Here is a 27,203-nt window from a genome sequence, read left to right on the forward strand (position 1 = left end):
TATGTAAACTATAAAAAATATGTTGTCACGTGGTAACTGTTACTTTTCTCAGCGCTTGGCAATTCGGCCCAATCGCAGTCGTGTGTGATGGGTTATTACTGAAGAAGGTTTAAAAATATATATTATTGTATAGAGCTTTATGGCAGCGACTTTACATTTGCATATCAGCTATTAATTATTTGAATAAATAAATTTAAAAGATTATACTTTGAAGTGTATAAATATCACAAATACGCGGCGGGAAAGATTAAGATTAAATGCAGTTTATTGAAAAATCCGGGTTTTGAGCAGCCGAGCTCCCCCTGGAGGAACATTAGCCTTCAGTCCCAGATTTCCTTCCAATACATTTTTATTTCCGAAACACACATTCTGTCTATGGAAACACATGACGGAAGCAAAACAGTAGAAATGTATCGAGCACGCGCTCGGTTATAAGAAAACAATCTTTGTGCAAAAATGGGAGTTTCAGATGGAAGTTCGTTGGTGCAAATGTGCATCGTGAAAGTTGCTCAAAACATCGATCTATTAGAAAGAAAGGTTTTGAGTGAGTTTTACTTATAGCAACAATTATTGACTTGTCAATCCCTATTCAAGACTTAATATGTAACTTACGTGACCAGTTTGACATTTATAATATTGTTTCTATTTTTCTTGATCTAGATCTGCCTGTCTCTCTCCTGAAAGACTTGCTGCCACATCTAAACATTTACTATCTGGACAGGATTGAAACTGCCGCTGCCACTAAAGGTACAATCATTCATTCATACATACATATGAATGAAGAGCATCTGATGAATCCCAGTGTGTTCTCTTCACACACACACACACACACACACACACACACACACACACACACACACACACACACACACACACACACACACATCAACTGTATATATACTGTATATATGTATGTGTGTGTGTGTGTGTGTGTGTGTGTGTGTGTGTGTGTGTGTGTGTATGAGTATGATGCATGCTATGTGTATGATATGTAATAGTGTAGAAAATGGATTCCTTTGAATTAAAATGTTCTAATACAGGCCATGTTAATGAAATAAAGTTAGAGTGTTATATTTAATGCTAAACGCTGATGCTCATTTCAGGAATCTCCACCTCTGTAATTTGGGCAAAAATATGGAGAGATCTGGATCAGACGTGGCGCTGGAGATCGAAGGTTTGTTCTTCATATGATCATCTCTGCTAGACTAAATCCTGGCTGGCATCATGTGTGATGTCAAGTTCCTTACAAGTATAACTTACATGGCCATTAAACTTTTAAAATGTAAATTTTATATATAGAGAGAGAGTTTTTAGAGCAAACTACCAAGTCAAATTCTATTCAATTGCAATGTACATGGGCAATAAACATTGTATTTTATGTAGTTTTTTGTGTGTGTATTGCTTTATTTTTATTCTGGATTTGTAGAGCAAACTACAGTCAAATTCCTTATGTTAGACATTTTTATTTTATTTTATTTTGTTGTGTAATATTTTATTATTATTTTTTAGAGCAAACTACCAAGTGCAACTTACATGGCCAATAAACCTTTTATTTATTTATTCTTTTATTTTATTTGTGTATTATTTTTATTTTATTTTATTTTATTCTGGATTTTTGACTGGAAGTCAAAATCTGTATGTGGACCTTTTTGTTAAATTTTTAGAGCAAACTACCAAGTCAAGTTCCTTATAAGTGCAACTTACATGGCCAATAATTTGTTATTTTATAAAAAAAAATGTGTATGATTTTTTACTTTTTTTATTATGGATTAATTTTTTTTCTTATATAGAGCTTTTAATTTAATTTTATTCAACCCTCGGTCCCCATGAGACCCGTGTTATGAGCAAGTGCGCTAAACCTGAAATGTGATTCTGTGTTTTTCAGTCAGCGCCGCTCACTCAGGACTGGAAGCAGCGATGTTTGGAAAGGCTCTTTCACATGCTCATGTTCACCCAGGTCAGACGAGCAGGATCGTACCTTTCCAACCTCAGCGACTCCTCCATCCTCTCCATGACCGTGAAGCACGTCAGAGTCCTCTCTCTAAACACCTCATCCAAAAACATCTGCAGGCTCGCATCCGGTGACCTGCGGCCCATCCTGAGCGCCCTTGAAACGGGAGTGACGTCCCTCAGGTTACTGGATGCCAACGCTCTGTTCAAACACGGGCGGAAACACGTGTTGTTTATCCTCCACCGGCTCCTGGACCACGGCTCTGTCAGAGAAGTGGTTCTGAGAAGAAACCCAGATTCATCTTTTCTGCGCTGGCTCATGTCCAGGCACAGGGGTCCTCAGGGGTCATCAGAGACTTCCCACGCCGACGGCCATTGTTCAGTAGAACATGATGGAGAGCTGGAGGAACCCGCAGCCAAACGTCTCGCTTTAGACGTGGAGGAACATCCAGAGGTTTTGTGCAGTGAGTTTTCGTCCTTTAGCAGCCCTGCTGACCACTGCCCCAAAGGCCAGATCCAGTCGCTTGATTTTGAAGTGTCCAAATGTGAAATCCTGACCACGGTGTCGCATATCCTTCCTACATGGGTGTGTCTTCACACACTACATCTTCACAGTGACTGTAAGTACATCCTGATACTTAAATATGATATCTAGTTTTTCCTAAACATCTACACATATGGACTAGTCAGGTGGAAATATATATATATATATACTGTATATTTGGGCTGCACAATATATCGAAATTATCGAAATATCGCAAATGTATGATATGCATATCGCAACAGCTTGCAATAACTGGGGTCATGAACACAATCAGTATATATATAATTCATACAGTGAAAACTAAGAAGTGTTTTATTTTTACATTTGATAATTCAGTTTCTGTTGTTAAATAAACCTAATGTAGGATAACCTGAACCCCTGAACCCCGTGGTTTACACTGATGTTAAAATAACACTTCTTATGTTTCAGTAAAACACTGCTGTTCACTTTCAGAAGTTGTAGGGATGTTTTCTTGTCACAAAAAGAATGTGAAACACGTATGTAAGTTATATAATTTTAAATATATTTGAAAGATAATTTAAGTTTATTTTACACACTTTTAAGCATTTATCGTATCGCATATCGAATATCGCATTATTTAATGAGTTATCGCATATTGCATTTTTCTTCAATATTGTGCAGCCCTAATATATGTATACACAACTGCTTAAAGGAGAACTTGGTAACTTTTTTAACTTAATAAAACTGTCTAGAAATCATTTGGATGGTTAAACAACCTGTTCTGGTGATATTGGTGACTTTCCCAGCTCCCCCCAGCGTTCCCAGGCGGAAAACCAACCTTGCAACTTGGGGACTACCGTCCCGGCAAGATAGAAATTGGAAGTCTCGTGAGAAGCGAGAACTAGAACGAGAACGAGCGCCAAACACGAATTGCTTTACGGCAATTCGACATAAACACACACGCACGTATGATGTATCACCAGATGACCCACCTCGGTAGACATAGCTCGACGCGATACAGTTGGCTTGCTCCGATCAAAACAAACGCACATGAGCAGCGGTAGAGAGGGGGAGGAGGCCGCCGCAAGTGAGTTTTTACGACCTTGTTGTGAAATATACGCCCCCCCACAGCTGTAGGGGGAGCTGGGGGGAAAACATGCGACAACAAAAGGGAAAATCAGTGAAGAAGTGACTAGAGTTCGCTAGAGTTGCCGAGTTCTGCTTTAAATGTTCTTTGGAAAAATCTTGGGAAAAATGTATCATGGTTTCCACATACAGAATCAGATCAATCCTGATTCCTGTCCCAATCCCAATCCTGATAAAGCTCTTTCTGATTCTGATTCTGATTCTGATTCTGATACAGTATATTAAGCATCACAACTGTTTTCAACATTGATAATAATCAGAAATGTTTCTTGAGCATCAAATCATCATATTAGAATGATTTCTGGAGGATCATGTGACACTGAAGACTGGAGTAATGATGCTGAAAATTCAGCTTTGATTACAGGAATAAATCACACTTTAAAATATATTCAAATAGAAAACAATTCATTAAAAATTTTTACACATTTTTTTTTTTTTTTTTTTATCAAATAATTTTTGGTGAGCAGAAGAGACTTCTTTCAAATGCATTTAAAATCCTACTATCCCCAAACCTTTAAATACACTTTCCGGCAAAAAAGAAAAGAAAAAAAGTTGCTGTTTGGATTTAAAGAGGCAAATGTTTAAGAGTCTATGATTGAATCATTATTGCAGTGAATATTATATGGGTCAACATTTTTAAATTTTTTTTTTATGCCAAAAATCATTAGGATATTAAGTAAAGATCATGTTCCATGAGGATATTTTGTAAATTTCCTACTGTAAATATATAAAACATTTATTTTTGTGAGTGAATGCAGCACAATCGTGAACATAATTGAACAACTTTTCTCAATGTTTCGATTTTTTTGCACCCTCAGATTCCAGATTTTCAAATAGTTGTATCTCGGTATTTCATAAAATTGACCCATGTGACTGGTTTTGTGGTCCAGGGTCACATATGTATATATAGATTTTCTTTTTTCTCTCTCTTTTGCCCTAGTCTGGCCCTAATCTGTCCGTCTCTGCAGGATGGTGTGAGGTAAAGCAGTCGCTCTGTGTGTGTCTGTGCAGGGCTCATTCAGGAGGAGGAGATGTCAGTGTTGGTGCAGTCTCTCAGACGCTTGTTCCTGAACCCCGGCTGCTCTCTCACAGATCTCAGTGTCAGTCACGTTTGCGGTCACACACACGTGATCAGCGTGCTGAGAGCGTGTCCGACTCTCCTGAGCCTTTCTCTGGAGATCTGCCCTCCTGCCGACAGAAACACTCACGGCCAGCAGACGCATTTCTCTCAAAGCAAAGGTGAGTCAAACTAATACAGATGGAGGAGATGTGGATATGCTCCAGTGTTCATGCATAGATAGATTGAACATCGCTAGTTGATGTTAACTTTTAGCCAACAATCTAGAGGTGGAGTAGATATTATATAAAATCAATGGCATCAAAATATTGGATGGCAGAAGAAAGAAATTGGAAATCCAAAAAACCAACAACAACAATAAAATAAAATAAAATACTCAGATTTGGCCACATATGATTTGCTATTTAAAAGGCAGGTTTTTTTTCTCCCTAAATCCGATCAAAGGCTTTTATATAAATTTTTTTTTTGCCCAGAATTTCTTACAAAATAAATGATCAATGCTTTGTTTTGTCAGACAGTAAAATGTTACTGAGCAGGAGCTGAATCAGTGCAGGGTTATTATTGAAAACTAAAACCATAAAAATAAATTTTTTGTTACTTGAAATAAAATAAATGTTAACTAAAAAATTAAATAAAAATAATAATAATATATATGTACATAAATACATATATATATATATATATATATATATATATATATATATATATATATATATATATATATATATATATATATATATAGTTTTCATTTAATTGCCAAGGCACACTTTTTTCTTATTTTTATTTGTATAATTTGATTTACTAAAATAAGATTAACAATAATAGAAAAAGGGGGGAAATTACTATTAAGACATATTTTTAACAATTCTTAAAAAGGACAAAAACCAACAAACTTTAAAGGAACCGTATGTAAGAAATGTATTTCAATTAATCATAAAATGGCCCTGATATGTCACTAGACATTAAGAAATCATGTTCATTTCAAATACTTATATCACTGACAACAGTAGTCCGGCCAGGATATTGTCATTATAAAAGTGAAGTTGCAGCCCTCGACTGATGTTGATGTTGTCATGTTGTGTTTTGGCCTGATGCTCCACCCTCCACCTATCTACCAATCACGAAGTCAGTAGTGTTTCGGCATCCGGGTTGCCAGATCTGCTCTAGTTACCACAGCTGCAGATACAAACTTGTCGGATAAAAAATGTCTAACGTTACGAAACCTAAAAGATCTCGTTATGAATCCGAAATACGTCGTGACAAAGTCCGGAAAAAACCGTACTGTGTAGGACTCGTCACTTGCGTTCCTGCTGGATCCTGCCGCCTATCTGGCAACCTCGAGTCAGGGGGGAGGGGGAGGGGATACACCGCTCTACAGTCATTTGAAAGTGATTGCAGTACCAGTTTTGGCCACAATCGTACATACGGTTCCTTTAACAAAAATTTGAATGTAAAATAAAAAAAAAGATTCATAATACTAATAAAACCAATATAAATATCTCAATTATATTAAAATAACACTGCCAGTGTCATCACTGTTAACTGATTGTAACTGAAGATATGTTTAATTGGGTCTGTAAGTTTGAGATTGATGATTGAGTGTTGATCCACAGAGCTGTGCCTGGAGAAGCTGTTGGTCAAATCCACCGGCCCGATGTCAGTCAAGTGTTTTCTTCCGGCGCTGACGTGTGCTCACAAACTCACCAGCCTTCATCTCACAGGAGTACACATGTCTTCACGCTTTTTCCACACGTTAGCAGGTACAGACATTTACACACGACCTCAACGTCCTTCCGGCACCCTTTAATTAACATGCAGAACTCTAAAATACTACAGAAATAATGTTCAAAGAATATACTTAATTGTGAACTGAATGCAATGTTTTCAGACACTGATGCATGTTAATTGCAATTACAGTTTTTCTCAGGCGCTTTGGTGCATTTCTCACATCACTGTTTACATTTGCACAACAGTTAATGCAGTTCTCAAAACAATTAGTACAAACTGCAAAACCTAGTTGATAACCTGCAAAAGCGTGTCACTTGCTCAAAATGGAGATCGCTCATTCCTCAAAAGCAAGTATTCATGTCAATGAAAGTGTCAGTGTCATCAAGATGAAAAGTCCTGACACCATTGTTTATGAACAAGATAGTCAAATGGCTTTGTCATGTTTTCATTATGACAGTTTACTCTGTAAATGTTTTCCAATGCAAAAAAGTCAGATCTTGGTGACATACCTGAAAATGCTCAAGACAGCACTGTATACTATTTGCACAGCCATCTGAAAAATACAGTAAAGTGACACATTACTGTATTTAGTGAGGTAACTGAGTACAAGACACTGAATATGTATGTTTCACATTTTTACTGCATATGCTCTTTGCTATTCTAATTTGTTCACAGCATTGTGCAAAAGAACAAATACACCCTTATTTACAACAAACATAAACTCCCTTTGGGTAGAGCTGTGCACAACTGGAGACAATATTGCAGTACATATTGGAACTGAACATACAACATACATAGTACTGTAATCATTCATGCACATCCAGATCATTGGTTGCAACGAATGCTTCACACACCCCTTCTCAGTCATCAGTGAAAGCTGAGATTCACCTGAGAGAAATTGTTCAATTTAGGAGACATTTTCAGGAAAAATTGTTTTAAATTTTTTTTTATAAAATTTGCTTCACAGATTTTGACAACTAGTTCAACATTTGTGTATGTAATGACTCAAGCAATGAAATGAGGACTATTAGTTTTATGTGGAATGACTATTCAGCATTCACAAGTATAGTTAATTTTGACTGACATGACATAAGCAAATGATAATGTTATAAAACAGCAGAGAGTTGTATGAAAGCAATTGATGCATCTCCAAAAGCATTTGCAATTTGTTAGAAGGAATGAGAAACTGCTACTATGATGTGCACAAATGACTAAATGTTGTGGAGGTTGAACTAACTGTTGTGCAAATGTAAATAGTGATGTGAGAAATGCACCAAAGCGACTGAGAAAAACTGTAAATGAAAATGTATTAGAGTTTAAATGGTAACAGTTTTACAAATAGCTCTTGTTTCTTAACATTAGATAATGCATTAACATTTACTAACAATGAGCAATACATTTGTTGTAGTAATGTTAGTTAATAACCGTTCATTGTTAGTTCATGTCAGCTCGGGTTCATAAATAATATTAACAGATACAACTTTTGAGTTAAATATTTTTTTTTTTTTGTAAATGTTGAAATTAACATGAACTATGAACTAAGATGAATCTGACTTGTTTTAGAAGTGTTTTCACTGTTAGTTCATGTTAACCAATGTAGTCTTGTAGTAAAAGTAAGTAAAATGTATCACTTTTCACAGATAAAAATCACAAAGTGCTTCACAATAAAATATAATACAGTAACAAATTCAAAATACAAGAATATTAAATACAAATAGAAAACATAACAAACAACCATAAAAAAAAACAAAAAACCTTGACTAACTAAAAGCCTGCTTGAAGAGCAGAGTCTTCAATTGCTTTTTAAAAGAATCAACAGAGTTCGCACAACGCAGAAAGAGAGCCTAGGAGCCACTGCCTGGAAGGATGGGTCCCCTCTAGTTTTAAAATGAGTGCTGGGAACCAGTAATAGCCTCTGATCTAATGACCTGAGACTCCGGGTGGGAGTGTGAAGCTGTATCAAGGCAGTGATGTAGGTAGGAACTTGACCATGCAGGGCTCTGAAAGTAAGGATTTTTTAATTGATTTCTGTACTGGACTGGTAACCAGTGAAGTGCTGCTAAAACGGGTGTGATGTGTGCTCTTTTCTTAACCCTTTAAGTGTCACCCCCCTTTTTTTGAATGCACATTTCGAACTTAAATGGTTGTAATTAAAGAATGCTTTGGAGTATAGACGTAAAATTGGTCTTGTTTTAAAGAAGACATTTGGCAGATTTCTGTAGAAGTGAAATAAATGAAGAAAGTGAAACAGAAACAAAGTTATAGAAGTTTGAGTTTATGAAAATGTACAATGTAAAAAATTTAATAATTCATATTTTATATAAAATATATATTTTTAAAACCTGGGCAACTCTAAAACTGCAAAAAAAAAATCAAAGCCAAAAATCTGAAAAAGTTGTGTTTCAAATTTTAGGTTGATATCTCAAAAAATGAGCTTTCAGTAAGATTTTGTTTGGGCGCAGTACCAAACATTTCCACTAGGTGACAACCAGACTCCATTACTGCCCATATAAGGGCGCCTCCATTTCCTTATGTGGTTTGAGTGATCTGAACCATTATTTCCACAATTTTCATACAATTTATGAAGTAGACATTCTATTCAGAAGTAGTATGGGAAGTTTGGCAGATTTTGATATGAATTCAACCTCTGAGAAACACTCGTATGTGCATAAAAGAACACGTATGTGCGCTATAGCTCGCTGCCACATCACAAATGGTGAATCTATATATTTTTTCTTTATATTTAAAACATTTTCAGACCTTTTTTTTCTAAAATAATTCAATGGATGTTATCTTTTGGACTCTTGGCATAAAAACAAACTGAGGATTGTACCATTCTTTCATGATTTTTGATGTTCATTGCTATTTCAAAATAAAGGTCTGAACATGCCATAGGAATATGAAAATATTCTTGTTGCAAATTGATTTATTACGGCTCCTCTGTAATTTATTTTGAGAATCAGTCACCAAATATGAAAACTAGAGATTGTAAGCTTTCAAATGATATACAGTTTGTCAAGATTAGTTTAGGTTTAGTATAGGATATTAATGTTTTAAATATGTAATGGCTTTGGGCCCACCGGTCGGCCGGTGACACTTAATTAATAATAAAGTGTATAAAATAAGTGTACTTTTACATTTTAAACATGATTTAAAATGTTCTTTAAAGCAAAACCTTATTTGACATTATTGCAAAGTGCATTTTTTAGACGTGTACTTAATAGTTGCTTAAAAGTGGCCTTTTATTTCACTGATATTATAGTAGTTTTTTTTTTCAGGAATATACTCTTAAGAATTGAAGTACAAGTGCACATTCAATACAATTAAGCGCACTTCTTTTACACAAAAGCAGAGGCCAAACAAATGTATTTCTGACGTAATGTTGAAAAAAATGTCATAATAATGTAGAAATACTTGCCTTACCTGATTCTAGCAACTTCTTTAGTTTGACTTGTAATGTTTGAAAATGAATCATGTCAGTGTCGTATTACAAAATGTTTTTCCCGACTAAATGCTAATAAGCTACAAACTAGTTTTGTTTTATACAAACACAGTTGATTCATATGTTAACATGATATATGTCTCTTTTTTTCCCCCTCATAGAATCTAATCCTTTACTCAAAGTGTTAAACCTGGAAGACGTAAACCTAGCTGACTATCACCGGGAGATTCTTCATTTTCTGGAATATTCTGTGCTAGAAGGTACAGCAATAATGCATAAAAAAAGCTCATAAGAAAAAACAATCCAAGTAAAAAGTCTTTATTCTTTCATGGCTTAGATTTAGGTGACAAGCGACATCGTGTGCCGTTGAAATCGAAGCCATGAAAGAATATTTTTCTAAAATTAAACCAATTACTCGAGTGCCTTGGATTGTTTTTTCTTCGGAGTGAAACCATCCCAACACCCAAAGAGCAATGAGATACATTAAAAAAGCTAGCCGGAGTCTTGAAACGAATGCCTAATGCTTGTGCTGTGGATTGGCTCTCAGATCTGTCCTTGAAAGACTGTCGGCTGCTGGATAAGTGTGCCGTGAAGAAGGACTTCCTGCTGCCGTTCGTCGAAGCGCTGAAAGGCGTCTCGTCCCTCCAGAGCCTGACGCTGGCCCAGAACCGACTGGGTAAGACTCAAACTCGCTCCGTACGGCGTCGCTGTTATTTGTATTGAATACTTTTATTCAGCAAGGATGCGTTAAATGGATCAAAAGTGACAGTTAAGGGATTTGTAACGTTACAAAAGATTCTATACATCAAAGAATCCTGAAAGAAATGTATCAGTTTCCACAAATATCTGAAGCCGCACCACTGGTTACAACATGGCTAATAATGGGAAATGTTTCTTAAGCAGCAAATCAGCATGATTTCTGGAGGATCAATCTAATATGCAGCTTTGTGTGAGCAACAGACTAAAATATGTTGATTGTCTAAGAAGTTATTAAAGGGATGGTTCGGAGTAAAATCAACCTAGGGTCCTTTGCACCATCACCTCGAGCCAAACACCCCCCAGAAGCCTTTTTCCCTTGGTCGAACATTATTAAAGTTAGAGCTTATTTAGAGATATCAGCCGGATGGTTTAGTGCAGGCGCTAATGACTCCAAGTTTGTATCTCGTAAATTACCCCACTAATAATGCCCGGAATGGTACCAAACTTCTACAGTAGTACAAATAGGTTCTGTACTCATAAAACGAGGCATTGGGAAGTTTGTAAGTACATCAGGAGTTTATTTAAATAACACTTGCCTGACGGCTCATGCTACCGCTAACCCGGACGTCGACGTCACTTCAGTGATTTGGGAAAAGTCCTTTGCAAAACTCACGCGAGAGTATAAAAACGTTTCGCTGAATTTTGAAAGTGTTATAAATGCTTGTATTTTCAGATCAACTCTTAAAGTATTTTGAATATCCAGTTATCAATCAATTTTCATGGAGTGTTAAATTCACTAGCTTTTCCCTTACACTTGTGAGTTTTGCAAAGGACTTTTACTGGCTTTTCCCAAATCACGGAAGTGACGTCGACGTCCGGGTTAGCGGTAGCATTAGCCATCAGGCAAGTGTTATTTAAATAAACTCCTGATGTACTTACAAACTTTCCAATGCCTTGTTTTATGAGTACAGAACCTATTTGTACTACTGTAGAAGTTTGGTACCATTCTGGGCATTATTAGTGGGGTAATTTACGAGATACAAACTTGGATCCATTAGCGCCTGCACTAAACCATTCGGCTGATATCTCTAAATAAGCTCTAACTTTAATAATGTTCGACCAAGGGAAAAAGGCTTCTGGGGGGTGTTTGGCTCGAGGTCATGGTGCAAAGGACCCTAGGTTGATTTTACGCCGAATCATCCCTTTAACAAATTTGTGCTTTGTGAAATAATACGGGGAAAAATATGACCAAACTTGTTTTTCTTTTTCCAGCATCAGGTGTCATAGAGATAGCCAACCTATTCTCAGGATGCCGTCCCAGCAAAATCACAAAATTGGACCTTAGGTAATACTGGTTTTGTTTGCATGCATCTTCCACACATGTTTGTTTACACAATAAACACAATGTGTTCTTTCACACAGCTCAAACTTCATTCTTCCTGCTGAACTTCTGGAGTTTGCACAGCTGCTGGAAACATGCAGGCCAGTTCAGCGACTGACACTAGACCTGCGCTTTAATCCACTGGATCGTGACCCTGAGGTCAAAGGTCAAGCTCTGCGAAAGCTCATTCCGTACTGTAACATATTAACGGATGACTGGGACTCCAGGTCCACCATGGCAGATCACATCAGTGTGATGTGACGAACTCTTTAGCTGCCTTTTGAACAAAATCCTGCAGATGTGAGTGAGAAACGACCAGCACAAACACCTTGGATATAGTGCACGTTTAATGACGTTGATAGGGACAAACGTTGGATTTGTTTATAAATGCACAGAATAAATAAAAGGAGAGTAGAAGGAAGAGAATTTGAATTACAGTGTCAGAATCTCCTACGGTTCCCAGATCAGCTGATATCAGTTGCACAGTGTTCAGCCTGTATGATCTGACGCGTGTCTTCATGATGCTCAGACGAGTCCTCTCTGGTCCTCATGCGAGCGCTGGTGAAAGACGAAGGAGACGGCGGCGTCCCAGGACGCCTGCAGCACCGGGTCCTTCAGACCTCTTTTATCTGAACAGTGCTGCCAGTTGGACAGATCACTGGTGCAGTCCGAATCATCCGGCGGAGGACGCACCTGACGGTTGTTTATACAGCGCCGGCAGCGAAACCTGACACACACACACACACACAAAAAAGGGATTTAAATACAAATGCCTCTTTTGATAATCGTATTATTAGAAATGCATTTTGAGATCTATGAATGAATTTAGTCAAACAATACAGCATTAGGTGTTAGAGGTGAAGTATGCAGTTTCTGCAACCCTAGGGGCACACAGTGGATTTACACAAACTTGCAAACACCACTTTTGTGTCGCACCTCCCAACTCAAACACAGTTAAGGGTCTTAACAGGTAAAAGTAGGCTAATTTCAATAAAAGGTCCAATACATTAGGAATACTTTTAGCTGTGTTGCTATGTGTCATGAGTAAGCAACTGAGTAGACTAAAGCCCTATCCGGACAGGACTAGTTTAACATGGAGAGGTGGGGTAAAGTAATAATTAGCAGAGAAAAAAAAAAAGTTCAATAGAGAGATATAAATGTTTTGGTAAAATCAATGCCACATTTGCATTCGTGTAGATATTTAAGAAAAATTGCATCCTTGCTTGTATAATATAATGAACAACATTAAAATCAAGAACTCGCAAGGAATGTACGAACCAAGTCTTAAATCGATCTCTATGCACAGTCTGTGTCGTCTATATTTGTTCTTTATGCTAGTAGGTGCTAAATCCACACTTGTACAAAGGTGAGAACGTCAGTGATGAAGCGTTTACCTGTCATGTGTGTCGCTGACTGTGTTCTCGTTGAGTAAGAAGAGTTCTCGCAGCTCTCCAAGAGAGAAATGTCTTTCCACATCCTGTTCTTCATCTACTACACAACTACTCAAAGCTTTCTTATGAGCCTGTCTCTGTAAGATCTTTTCCTCTATCGTTCCAGTCTAACAGAGAGGGGACAAGAAACAAGCTGGCTAATGATCCAATGATGAGCATCTTGTACAAGACTCAAGTGACATTTATTTTAGTTATTTAATTGGGAAAACATCTCTCTGAACTCACCGACAGCAGTCTGTAGATGAAGCAGGTCTTCTTCTGTCCGTCTCGCCACACTCTGGCCATCGCCTGCTCGTCATTGGCTGGATTCCAGTCAGGGTCGAACATCACCAGGCGATTTGCACCAATCAGATTCAGCCCACAGCCTCCAGCCTTGCTGCTCAGCATGAAGATGAACTCTGGACTCTGGAAGAGAGGAATTAAAGTGCTAAAGCTGAAATAAAATAATAATATTATATAAAAAATAAATAATAAAATAAACTATAAATATTAGATGAAAAGCAAACTTATTTCAGTTAGCTCACAAGGCAACATTTCTGTTTTAAGTTGAAGCACTAAAATTAAAACTGAAATAAAAAACTAAAAAAAAACTAAAAAAACTGAAAACTGAATGTATATAAAAGAGGTAATTAAAAAAAATTAATTAGTTAATTAATTAGTTTTAAGTTTTAAAGTTGAAGCACTAAAATTTCTAACTGAAAATTTAAATTTACCTAAAATCTAAAACAAGCTGAAATAAAAATAAACCTAAATAGTGATTAAAAAAAAGAAAAGCACAAAATGAAATGATATATTTTTTACTATAATAGTATATAAATAGAACTAAAATAACACTGTGTTCAACCTGTCATTTGAAGTCTTATTAGAGTATGAAATGGAAACAGACTTACAGAGGGGGTGTTGAATCTCTCCACAACCTTTGCTCTCTTCTTGATGGACATTGTCCCATCCAGTCTAACGTAAAGGTATCTATTCATGAAGAAAAATATATTATTAAACCATCATAAGCAGTGCCGTCGCAGGTGGGGTTGCATTCAGGCCCTGTGCGAACTTGAAATGCGAGGCCCTGCTCTTTGATGTGGATGCTCAATTGCGCATGAATAACAGTCACACGGACGTAGCTGTTCTAGTTCTATTGCACGCATAATCTCGCTGCAATACGTTTTTATTAAGTAGAATAATACAGCATAATCATGCACATAGTCTCAGCTATGACTTTTTGCTATTTATTTCAGAGGGGAAAAAAATCAACTGTGCAACAAGTCCTTTACATCAAGTCAGCTCGAGAATTTGTCCGAATACATAGACTACATAGATCCGCCTACTTAACCAACGTATATCTTAATTGTCCAATGGTAGAACTTTCGCCAAACGTGTCAGAGGTTCTGGGTTCGAATCCGCACTCGTATATATATATATATTATTTTTTTCTCGTATAACTTTAGTTTTTTTTTTTTACCGATTATGTTCATCAGTGGTTGTATATCAAGCAGGGACACATTTGTGTGCATTATGTTAGAGTATCCGCAATTGAAGCGCGCGTCCAAAGGAAGACAGTGTGGCGTGTGCGCGAGCCACGCGAGAAAACACAGTATCCGCGCCACTGATCGCAGCGGCAACGAGCACTTTGATCACTTGATAAAAAAACACATTTCAGCGCTAGATCGTCTCTTATTTAAAAAAACGAACAAAATGAATGCTCTGCCGGTTAACTGGAGATGTTTTATTTATTTGTAGAATTGTTACATGCGAGATGTTTTAAAAAGTGGTGAAAAAAAAACCCCAGCAGGATTGCGAGGCCCCCTAGTGGCGCGAGGCCCTGTGCGGTTGCACAGTTCGCACAGTCTATGCGACCGCTCTGATCATAAGGCTGAATGGTAATATTTTGGATCATGGCTAAAAATTGTAGATAATGTTGTGTACATCAATAGGGAGGCAGAGGGGGAGAATACTTCCAGATCAAGGCCGCTTGCGCTCTACACTGAAGTTGCATTTATATGATCTGAAATCCTCACCTTCGGGTTCGACACAGCTTTTCAAAAAGGTCCAAAGTCTGTGTGTAGTTAGAGACCAGAACCACTTTATCACTCGTTGTTGTTCTGGTCATCGCCAGGATATAATCCAGTACCAGCATCTTCCCTGAAAACAAGGCAGTCATAGATCACGCTCAGACATTAATAAATCACGGCTTAAATGCCACACATTAGGGGGTTTGGCCAATTTAAAATATAACCTAGCAAGACTTGTACCCTGTTGTTTTACATTTGGTTTTATTTGATGTTGATTGATTGAATTACATAGGTTCAGATTAATATTTAATATTAATATTTTAAATAACAGATTAAATTGATGTTACAAATAAAAGGGATTTGATTTTACATTGTTCAGAAAAATGCAGTTATGAAGGTTAAAAACAAATGCCACAAATATCGTCAACGCATTTAAAAAAATTATTTCTGACACTCGTTAAATATTACCAAAGTTTAGGGTCGGTAAGACTTTTTTGAAGTCTAATGTTTAACAAGGTTGCATTAATTTGATCAAAAACAATAAAAACAGAAATATTCTATTCGAACATATGGTAACACTTTACATAAGGTTCATTAGTAACATTAGTTAATGTACCTAACAAAGCAATACATTTATTACTGTATTTGTTAATCTTTGTTAATGTTAGTTAATAAAAATACAGCTGTTCATGTTAGTTCACAGTGCATTAGCTAATGTTAACAAGATTTTAATAAAGTACTAGAAAATGTTGAAATGAACATTAACAAAGATTAATAAATGCTGTAATACGATACGTGCAGTTCATTATTAGTTCATGCTAACTAATGTAGTTAAGTAATGAAGTAAAGTGTTATCGAATATAATTTAAAACGTAATTTATTCCTGTGATCAAAGCTGAATTTTCAGCATCATTACTCCAGTCTTCAGTGTCACATGATCCTTCAGAAATCATTCTAATATGATGATTTGTTGCTCAATAAACATTTCTGATTATCATCAATGTTGAAAACAGTTGATCTGCTTCATATTTTGAGGATTCTGAACAAAGTTTAAAAGAACAGCATTTTTTTTTTTTTAACAACAACTTTTGAACGGCAGTGTAAGTCCGAACTGACCTGAGAGCTGTGGTTCTACTGCTTTAGTTGAATAATTTTGTGGGAAGAGGTCCATTGCTCCATCAAAACCCTCTTCTCCTGCCAGACACTTCTCATAAATCAAGGCAGGATCTAACAGAGAACAAAACAATTTTTTGCAGTTTTAATGTAACGGGAAATGAAAAAAGGGCCGATTATGTCCGAGGTGAAGAGGTCCTGGTCCACACTCACGGTTGCAGAGCTTCTTCAGCGAGGTGATGGACGACAGAGAAGACACCGTGATCTTGCCGGTCTGCAGACTCTCGACAGGTTTGGACTGCTTCAGGAATAACTTGTACAGCTCTTTCTGGAGAGGAGTAAGACTGAAAAAACACAATTATTATTCTTTATTGCTTCCTTTAAGGCAAAATAAAGTTAAACTTACTGTGTAAGTGCTAATGATGGCACACATGCATGAGGTTACTAATCCCTGTATTAAACACTGGATGTGTTATTTCGAGCCTTGCTATTACAGAAAGTAGGGAATATGACTATCAACTGATCTCTTACTTGCAGCAGACGACTTGTTCGATCTTCACAGGCAGATACTTGGAAAGAATATCTGAGGTTCTTCGAATCAAACACCTTAAACAAAGCAAACACAAGGTTTAATTGAAACGATTTGAATGGTGTGATGGAGTGGCCGGGCCGTTTTCTCTCATGCTCACCTGTTTACAATGCTGATGAGTTGCTGGAGTTTCTCCTCTCCGGCAGCTCTGTCTTTATCACTGGCGTCTGCGTCACGACCCTTCAGGATTGGAATCTCAAAACGTTTCTTAAACTCCTGAGCTGTGCCTGAGAGAAGAGACGATTGAAGAAGCACATACATATAAGTCCTATTCGGACGGGATTAACTTTACAAGGGTAGATGGAGTGATGTAATTTTACCACAGGACGTCTGTAATATTAATGGCCAATTCGCACGGGATAAGAGATCTCAGTAAAACTAGCAGCAGTGACGTTAACTCGATTTGCACATCGCCGTCACCCTCCTGTCATCATGTGTGTATTAGAGCTGAAGATCTTTGCCCGAACCCGACGGGACCCGATGGGACCCGACGGGTTTGGTCGGGTTCGGTCTTAATTTCTATTATTTTACACGGGCTCGGGCTCGCGCTTCGGGTTGCGTGGTAAATGAGCGGTCAGGTGATGTGTTTAGATTAGCGTGAAAATGGATCTTGAGGAGGTGAAATGGAGGCTGGTCTCTGGAGGACTTATTTTATTTCTTTGTTCCAACTTCCAAGTGGCCTCTAGCCTCCATTAGTCATGAATAAATGATGTTAAAAAATGTATAAATTACTCCTTTTTTTACGAAAGACAGGTGCTGTGTGCGTGCGGCGCAGTCTCTTTTTTTTCTTTCTTTCCCTTTTCCGCCGAGTGGTGCGTGTGCCGGCTCGCGGTGTGAAGCGCGTGTCCGCGCTATTCTCCGACACTCTTATCACTGCTGATAGACGGCCTTTTGGACAGTCGGGCTGTAAACGGGTTCGGGCTTTTAAAAAGCTGTCAATCAAAATGTACTTGTCGGGCTCGGGCCAAACTCTGTCGGGCTCGGGCCTTTTCGGGCCGAACTTTTAAGGCCCGATTACAGCTCTAGTGTGTATTACGTTGCTTCCTGAAATCACGAGCGCAAACATATGACCTATACATATAAAACAGTTATGTCCAGTCGAATGATGTATTAAGGCGAGATACGGCAGGCAAAAACATCGTTTTTTTTTTTACTGGTCAATTTTGAGATTTTTGGATAATTGTCTTCAATAGCATGTCTTCTTTCAGACTTGTGGTGAAAAAAAGTCAGAAATACACATTTAGGTCTTTATTTTACTACACTTTGTCTGTTTGCGTCAGTAGATTTCTCATAAATTCAACAAAAGTTGGCGTTCTTAATCCTCCCGCTGCTCCGCGATCTCTGTCTGCTCCCTGTCATCACATGCACCGCTGGAAAGCTCTCTCTCTTCTGTACAATCCTGTCGGATCCAAATATGGTAATTTCCTTTTTATCAGCAACCAATCGTGAAAGTAAAAGGGCTGAATGCGCAATCTCATTGGCTGATGATAAATCTTTAAAGCCTGTTTTCTCAAAATGATTTTTCTCTCATACTCCCAAGTCTGAAATCTCCACTTCAGTAGCACCTCTATATACACCAAACTCGCCAGTCTTGTACCTAGTTATATTATGAAGACATTTACAGAGGGATTTGTAAATATATTATTCCTAGCCTGATTTATATAACATTTTATTCCAAAAAACATGGCGAAAATAATTTTTATACAGACAGTATATTCTGATTTACAGGATAACAAAAGTAGATATCCATAAATCCCTCTGTAATTTTTTTCCCATCTAATATCTGAACACAATGAAAAAATAATTTATAATCAACTGGGAAAGTTTCATGGTGATATCTGCTAGTTAAAATTTTTACCCTATTCACCTGTAGTGTCTCGCCTTAATTAACTTCAGATTGGATTGTGCTGGTAATAGGCACTTAGCTAACGCTAAAAGATGTTTCGTGGCTCTAACAAGTGCTTTCGATCTTCTCTCTGATCTGAATGTGGAAAACACTTGAGTTTTGCCACAGACTCATCCCAGCATCTAGAACGCGACTGAATGCTTCTTCAAGCGTCTCCATACTTGAAAAACCGCGGGAAACTATTTTTAAACAGGAAATGATGAAATATTTACGTACATATTTACAGCGGGTCTATTCGCACGGGATTAGTATCACCTGAGGTCATTTTCCAGACCTTTTTACTGAAGGTAAAAGTCGCCGTAATCTTTACTGACATTGTCCGTGATGATCACTGAGATGCACATTCAGACGGGACTAAAATCACAGAGAAGCTCTGGTAATTATTACTTTACCCCACCTCTCCATGTTAAACTAGTCCCGTCCGAATAGGGCTTTAGAAGAGAGATGGATGATTATTGAAGCACACACAATAAATATTGATTGAGTAAAGTTCTCCACAGGATCATGTACAAGTGAAATGATCAAGAGTCTCTTACCAAGGATACCAGAATTTACGAAGTGCACCAAACTGAAATATTCCAGTAGGTCGTTCTGAATGGGTGTTCCAGATATCAGCACTCTCCTTTGAGCGTTCATGGAGTTCAGCGCCTGGTACGTCTGATTGTCTGAGTTTTTCAGCCTGTGACCCTAAACAAACAACACGGGTACAGTCATACTGGATGGAAACCCCATGATACACTACGTTCAAAAAGTTTGGGGTTAGTACGATTTTTTTAATTAAGAAAAAGTCTCAAGGTTTCTATAGTTCATCAGCAGGAAAAAATTGTTCCGAAAGTAATTCCAATGACATTGTTTCTCTGTGTCATATTGTTATAGTTGTGGTGTGAACTCTGCTATTCTTTTACAATGCTTTTTAGAACTATATCTTTATCGTTATATGTATCGCCCTTGGTGTGAAGAGGCTTTTATTCTCATCAAAGCCACATTTATCTGAACAAAAATACAGTAAAATCAGTATTATTATGAAATATTAATACAAAATAAAATAAATGCTGTCTACATTGATATATTAATCATTCTAATAATATGCTGACTTGGTTCTCAAGAAACATTATTATTAATGTTGAAAAGAGTTTATTTTTGTGTAAACCATGATACATTTTTTTAAATATATTTTTCTACAGCATTTATTTGAATTAGAACCTTTTATAACATCATAAATGTATTTACTTTAACTTTTGATCAATTTAAGGCATCTTTGCTGAATCAAAGTATTCTTTTATTAAATGGTATTCACTTGAGAAAATGTCCATGACTTTAACATTTTTTATATATACTACCCTTCAAAAGTTTGGGGTCAATAAGATTTTTTTATGTTTTTAAAAGAAGTATCTTCTGCTCACCAAGGCTGAATTTATTTGATTAAAAATACAAACAAAAACAGTAATATTGTGAAATATTATTCAAATTTAAAACAGCTGTTTTCTATGTGAATATACAGTAAAGTGTAATTTATTCCTGTGATCAAAGCTGAATTTTCAGCATCATTACTCCAGTCTTCAGTGTCACATGATCCTTCAGAAATCATTCTAATATGATGATTTGCTGCTCAAGAAACATTTATGATTATTATCAATGTTGAAAACAGTTTTTTACATTTTTATTTCATGATGCTATGATGAATAGAAAGTTCAAAAGAACAGCATTTATCTGAAATCTAAAGCTTTTGTAACATTAAACACTACCGTTCAAAAGTTTGGGGTCAGTAAGAATTTTAATATCAATACTTTTATTCATCAAGGATGAGTTAAACTGATCAAAAGTTACAGTAAAGACATTTATAATGTTAGAAAATATTCTATTTTAAATAAATGCTGTTCTTTTGAACTTTCTATTCATCAAAGAATTTTGAAAAAAAAAATTTGTGCACAACTGTTTTCAACATTGATAATAATAATGAATGTTTCTTGAGCATCAAATCATCATATTAGAGTGATTTCTGAAGGATCATGTGACACTGAAGACAGGAGTAATGATGCTGAAAATTCAGCTTTGATCACAGGAATAAATTACAGTTTAAAATATATTAAAATAGAAAACAGTCATTTTAAATTGTCATAATATTTCACAATATTACTGTTTTTATTTATTTTTATCAAATAAATGCAGCCTTGGTGAGCAGAAGATACTTCTTTTAAAAACATTAAAAAAATCTTACTGACCCCAAACTTTTGAACGGTAGTGTATATTTATCTTACCTTTTAAGGTCTGAAAATAACAATTTTAATTCCCTAATATTTTTAGGCTTTCGACGTATCGTTTTCATTATTATGTACTTCTTAAAATTATTATTGTACACTTACCTCGTCACAGATAACCAGTCCAACTTTGCCTTTGTGCAGGACTTCAGTGTGGAGGCGGAATGTTTCATAGGATATTATTAAAATAGGAGTTGGCACTCTTATGCCATGCTGGGAGATGAAGTTCTCTGAAACAACACATGCGATGACATGAACGTGAGTGATTCATGTAGTGAAGCTGAATAACAGAGTCCTTCAAAACAGAAGATGAAGTATAGTGACCAGCCAATATGGGGTTTTTAAATGACTAAAATTAAACATTTAAAACACTAATTTTGTCTCGTTTTCAAGTAAAAAATAAATAAAAAATTATAAATGTGCATAGGAAATGTAATTGTTTTAGGTGCAAATTTAACACGAGTTAGTGAGGCTTATGCATAAAATAATAAAACAATGGAGTAAGAGAAACAATGAATTCAAGATATATTCTCAGGAAAGTCTTCTTGATCAGTTTTGCATCTGAAGTGAAATTGTCTTGTCTTAAAGCCTATAAATAACTCCTGTTGTATCAAAAGAATGAGAAGAAGAATACCAAGTTTGCGATCTATCTCATCCTTGGAGCCGCCATCGATGGCGACAGGCTGCACGCGTCCACCCAGCCATTTGGCCACTTCATTGTACCAGTTTCGCACGAGGCTGGAAGGGGACACTACGATGACCTTGTCGATCTCAGGTTTGAAATCAGGACTCTGTTTAAGTAAAGTCCACATGAGAGCGATGCACTGCAGAGTCTTTCCCAGCCCCATCTCATCCGCCATAATACAGCCGTATGAGTTTTCAATCCGCCTTCCTGTCACACAGTCCCACAGGAACTTCACACCCTACGGAAGAAAATTATAGGGATTATCTGAGAGGTCTTTCCCAAAAATATGGGATAAAGATTTATAGAAGAGAAAGGGTTATAATCAGGGCTTGACATTAACTATTTTGCTCACCAGCCTCAGTGGCTAGTGGTTTTCAAAAGTTACTAGCCACAATTTTGACCGATACCAATGGGAAAAACTGCCATACAGATATGTTTATTATTATCTCATAATTATTATTATCTGCTGTCACTTTAAGACCTGACGCATGGATCCATTATACTGTTACACATGAGTTTTCGTTCTCAACGGTTTACATTCACATAAAACATAACTGACTGTGTTTATGTGAATACTCACTGGCATTTTGACATTATTTTGTGTGTATTTGACAATTTAAGCCCAATAAGCAGCGAAAAAGAGCTCAATTCAGTACTGTGAGGCGGCTTTATGTTCACACACTTAGGGTATGAGCACAAAATCTGCAGGAATGAGTACAAATATGAGCAATACACGCAATAACACAGCGAAATTCAAGCCCTGTAAATGCAACAATATTGATCCAGAGCAAATTAAATGAGAGAGTGAGAGGAAGAGGGTTTGTGTGTCACTCGCTGTCAGAGAGATGAGAGAGAGAGAAAGCACCGATTGTATCGTGTATCAATAGACCTTGTGTAGCTCCGCCCCTTTTCAGCGCTGCGCTCGTTGTCTTTTGTCTTCCGGTCTGTATTTTCACAGCGATCTTGCGTGTTTATTAATGAACGGCTCGTTTTAAAATCTTCCCGGTCGACTGAAATTTGTTAAGTCATCTGCTTTAAACATCACAGTCCTCATGATAACTTTTGTTAATTTTACATTAAGTAAATCCACTTCAAAAGCTAATTACTCCTGGACAGCAGCGCCATAGAAATATACAGAGCGACTGCAAAAACGGAAGTTAAAAGACAATATTTTAAAGATGGCGGCACCCTCGCTTATTTCAGCATCGATACGTTTAGAAAAATCTATATTTTTGACAACATTACATAGGACTTAGTTTATTATTTCAGAAATGCCTTTTTAAAAGACTACAATTGAAAATATTATATATACAATTCAACCCACCAAAGTGGCAAGTAGGAGTGACAGCATTACACGCCACTGCTGAAATACACCCGCATTTGACGGGCGTTAATGTCAAGCCCTGGTTATAATTATGGTGAAAATATCTGACTGATATTTGAGACCTTTTGAGGTTCTTCTGTAACAATCCACTCACTGCACCCCTATATTCTTCTATATAGCAAATCATACCTCTCGCTGATGGGGCCGAAGTACTTTAGTGAGCACTGGATCTACAACCACATGCACTGGTAACTTCTCCCTACAAAACAAGCAATCACAAAGTGGATCATGTCATTGGTGAGGAGCTGCAACATAAGAATGATAATCTGATAATCAACAGATATGACTGACTTGTCTGCTTTGATGAGCTCGTGAGCGCTGATGGCAGGCGGCTCGTACAGAACCAGAGCTCCGTCTTCAAACGGGTCGTGTAGGGCCTTCCTCACACCGGCCCGCTTCAGTCCCAGAGCGCGCAGACCCAACGGGCCTGATCAGAGCAACACAAGACCCTCTGAACCTCTACAACTCGCTTAGCATCACACTAATTACTTCATAAACAAATACATAAACGAGCTATGAGTACAGACTTACCTGTATAATTCTGAATGGGGACTTTAAACGGCTTTGATAAGATCTTGCGAATAAAGTCTTCCTGTAAAAGAAATGAAAATAGTCAGTTAATTATAGTAATTATAGCTCATTATCGCCCGGTGTCATAGACAAGGCTTATTCTAGTCCTCGACTGAAATGCATGTTTGAGCCATTTTAACTGAATGCAACTTGCATTGATGCATCTTAAAATATGTCAGTGCTTTTGTTTTGTCCCGAGATGCACAGCAGCAATGTTGTTTTCTAAAGCACGTTTATAAAAGCTATTTAAATGTCCTGAATGAATGAACTAAGGCTTAATCTAAGCACTGTCTGTGAAACCGGGCCTATATCTAAATGATATTCTCTGTGTTCAAGAATTTACCAACAGCCTTGTACATTTATAAGATAAAATGATATTTTATCCTGCTTGACTGCACTGACACTATTGGATGAGAACAAAACTCGAACGGAATTGAGCTGGATTGAAGACTCAAAGCAAATAATGACACTAATTTCTTCTATCCACCTTATTCCTGCACCCCATGACGCTTTGCGCGAATTATGGGTGTAACTTCCGTTAAGCTGTAAACAATCAGTGAAACGCTCGCTCTATGAACGCTATACAAGTGTCACAATGAGATGACATTAATCTACTCACCCTTCAACCATCGAACATTAAAAGGAAATTTAAAAGTGTAAAAGCATCAACAAGGTACTTTCAACAGACCAAATAACCCCAAAAGCGCGTCTTTCACAGCAATAACGGACGGGTTAAATATCACTGTAGTAATATATATATATATATCTGTATTATGTAACTTATGTTGCCTTAATCAAAAATGTTCATTAACTTCAGAATTATGTGATACTATTTCCAAGTGATTTCCGTCATTTTGACTGATAATAAATTTAATTTACCTGTGAAAACAAACCTGGAAAGAGACGTGAGGATTTGAGAAGAATAATGAGAGATTCTTCGTGCATTCCAGTGAATTATTAATGGAATATATCGTTAATTAAATTCGGGAGAACAGACCACAAATGTGCAGCATATGTTGTCCTTTTTCATACTTTTACAGCGGATTGCAAAGGGAAAAAAGAAAATAATCATGAGGAAAAGAAAGCAGCGACTGAAAAGAGCTCAAGCCATAGATATAATGGTAGTGGCGCACCGCAGGGGTGGTGTGGCGCAATGGATAAGACACATGCCTTTGGTGTGAGAGACCCGGGTTCGAATCCACTGTGAGACACCAATGTGTCCCTGAGCAAGACACTTAACCCCTAGTTGCTCCAGAGGCGTGCGACCTCTGACATATATAGCAATTGTAAGTCGCTTTGGATAAAAGCGTCAGCTAAATGAATAAATGTAAATGTAAATATAACATGTCATGTTAAAATACCAAGTATAATGTTATTCTCATGATGTCTGAAAATACATCATGAAGGAAAATTGACAGCTCATCCAGTCAAACTGACGGATCCGCTTTATTTGTAGCGCAACCTTATGATTTGAAATGATTCGTTTCAGCCTTTTTGAATGGAAGTTCCCCAAACCGGAAGTGCCACACATAATTCAAAAAACTCTTTAAGCTCGTCAGGAATAAGGTGGATAGAGCTGCTTATTGGACTCAGTTATTGAATGATTTGAACTCATGTCCAAGTTGTGATGAACTTTACACCGCAATAGAGTGGTGCAAGTATGACCTCAGAACCCGAAAGTCTTATTCGCCGCCGGTTCCATCAAGATTTTAGTCCTCCAGGTTCTGACGTCATACCGGCACCACTCTATTGAACTGAACATCAACACTGAACTGACTTTAACCATGGTTTTACTACAAAAAAAAAACATGCTTATTATAGTTAAACCATGGTAACTACAAATTAACCACGTTTCTGCAACACTAACCATAGTTAAACCATGTAAAACTGGAACTCAATCTGCCAGAAAACTATGGTTACTACACTTTTACTATAATAAACCATGGTTGATTTTCGTAAGGGACTTGAGCTGAATAATGATGTCACTTCTGTCTTTTATAGAGCAGAATTTCAATTAGTCTCACATTTAATGAAGTTTGTATGATTTAATCATTAGTTAATCACTGTGAAGCTGCTTTGAAACAATCTGTATTGTATAATGTGCTGTATAAATAAAGGTGATTTCAGGGTCTAATGCAACTTTCTGTTAAATCTATCCCAAAAAATATAATGCATCATCCCAAAAATGGCCTTAACTGTCTGTTAGGATGACGTGACTGACATCTTGATGTGAGGACAGAAGTCATTCCAGCTTTAAATGTAAAAGAATCACTGCAGTTTAAAAAAAAAAAAAAAGGCTGTACTCACACACTTACACCCAAAGGATTTCATTTTTTTTTACCATTTTGTAAGGTTTGTTAGATTTCCAATGTGTTACAAACAAGTCTAAGTGAATGTGCCTCTCTGTATTTAATTTTAATTTTAAAAACAACTCACATGCACATTGCCATCTGCGCAGAAGGGTGTGTTGGTGAGCGGCGTCAGGGGTTTTCTGAAGGGAGAGATTAAGTTTTCTCGACAGTTTCTCTTACTCTGTGATCCCTGTGGGAGTGACACAAGTCAAATCAATTCAAAGTGTGCTTTATTGGCATGACAAATGTTACAATGTATTGCCAATTAAGCATTTCTAATGTTTACAGTGAATCCAGAAAACACAAACACACACATACATACATACACTAATATAAATATGAACAATTTATAATTCAGTGTGTGTGTGTGTGTGTGTGTCAATCAAGAGCTTTAGTTGTGTCCCACTCACGACTTCAGGCTCCCAGTCCTCATCGTCTGAATCCGGCCCTTGTTTCCTCTTGGCCATCTGACTGGGTGCTAGACTTCTCCTCTGAGGTTATTAATAACATAAGTAGATTTTACTGAATTATCTCAACACGAATCAATAACAACAAACAGAACTTACACTAAACGTAGGCTATAACGTTAGCACACAAAGCTCACCGGTATCTAAACATACACGAATCGACATCAAATTAAAGGATTAATATAGCAACTTACCATTCTGAATCAGGAATTTAATCCATCTTAAATAAATTCATTCAAATAAATATGCATTTTCTTTTTCCCCAAGTCTTTTTTTTTTTTTTTCTGAGGCGAAAATGCCTCAGGCTTTAAATAAATAACTTAACTGATCCGTTTAACGAAATTCCCACACCATCGTTTTCAACAACAACAACGAATATAGTATTTAATAAGAAATTAACACTGACATATTAGTTAGAACTGAAAATGAAGTCGTTGTTGTTGTTGTTGTTAAATACTGGCATGTTTGAGAGTCCCGCGCAATGCACACTT

At 36.9% G+C, this 27,203-nt stretch overlaps 2 protein-coding genes across 2 annotated transcripts; one reads left to right on the forward strand and one right to left on the reverse strand.

Annotated features, from left to right (window-relative positions):
- The first annotated feature begins 348 nt into the window (after positions 1-348).
- On the forward strand, positions 349-12,361 carry lrrc41 (leucine rich repeat containing 41). The gene is made up of 10 exons (XM_082136149.1): positions 349-544; positions 661-747; positions 1,104-1,174; positions 1,886-2,570; positions 4,613-4,840; positions 6,293-6,439; positions 10,011-10,109; positions 10,397-10,525; positions 11,821-11,893; positions 11,971-12,361. The coding sequence occupies exons 1-10, from the start codon at positions 457-459 to the stop codon at positions 12,188-12,190; spliced, it is 1,827 nt and encodes a 608-aa protein (XP_081992275.1). The 5' UTR covers positions 349-456; the 3' UTR covers positions 12,191-12,361.
- rad54l (RAD54 like) lies at positions 12,259-27,203 on the reverse strand. Its single transcript, XM_082136136.1, has 18 exons — positions 26,907-27,203; positions 26,656-26,736; positions 26,331-26,435; positions 23,856-23,916; positions 23,616-23,751; positions 23,454-23,523; positions 21,890-22,178; positions 21,361-21,485; positions 19,534-19,684; positions 17,192-17,318; positions 17,034-17,108; positions 16,716-16,846; positions 16,506-16,616; positions 15,396-15,519; positions 14,271-14,349; positions 13,606-13,785; positions 13,324-13,487; positions 12,259-12,656 (listed from the first exon to the last, which is right to left on the reverse strand). The coding sequence occupies exons 1-18, from the start codon at positions 26,907-26,909 to the stop codon at positions 12,455-12,457; spliced, it is 2,214 nt and encodes a 737-aa protein (XP_081992262.1). The 5' UTR covers positions 26,910-27,203; the 3' UTR covers positions 12,259-12,454.

Source organism: Leuciscus leuciscus (assembly GCF_965113295.1).
Source record: "Leuciscus leuciscus genome assembly, chromosome: 14".
NCBI lineage: Eukaryota > Metazoa > Chordata > Actinopteri > Cypriniformes > Leuciscidae > Leuciscus > Leuciscus leuciscus.

Coding starts and splice junctions, on each gene's coding strand:
- rad54l (XM_082136136.1), bottom strand. Junction 22,179..23,453: donor TTCGGCCCCATCAGCGAGAG/GTATGATTTGCT, acceptor TTTCTTCCGTAG/GGTGTGAAGTTCCTGTGGGA. Junction 19,685..21,360: donor GACTGGTTATCTGTGACGAG/GTAAGTGTACAA, acceptor TTGTTTGTTTAG/GGTCACAGGCTGAAAAACTC.
- lrrc41 (XM_082136149.1), top strand. CDS start 457: ATGGGAGTTTCAGATGGAAGTTCGTTGGTGCAAATGTGCATCGTGAAA. Junction 6,440..10,010: donor CTTTTTCCACACGTTAGCAG/GTACAGACATTT, acceptor TCCCCCTCATAG/AATCTAATCCTTTACTCAAA. Junction 11,894..11,970: donor ATCACAAAATTGGACCTTAG/GTAATACTGGTT, acceptor TCTTTCACACAG/CTCAAACTTCATTCTTCCTG.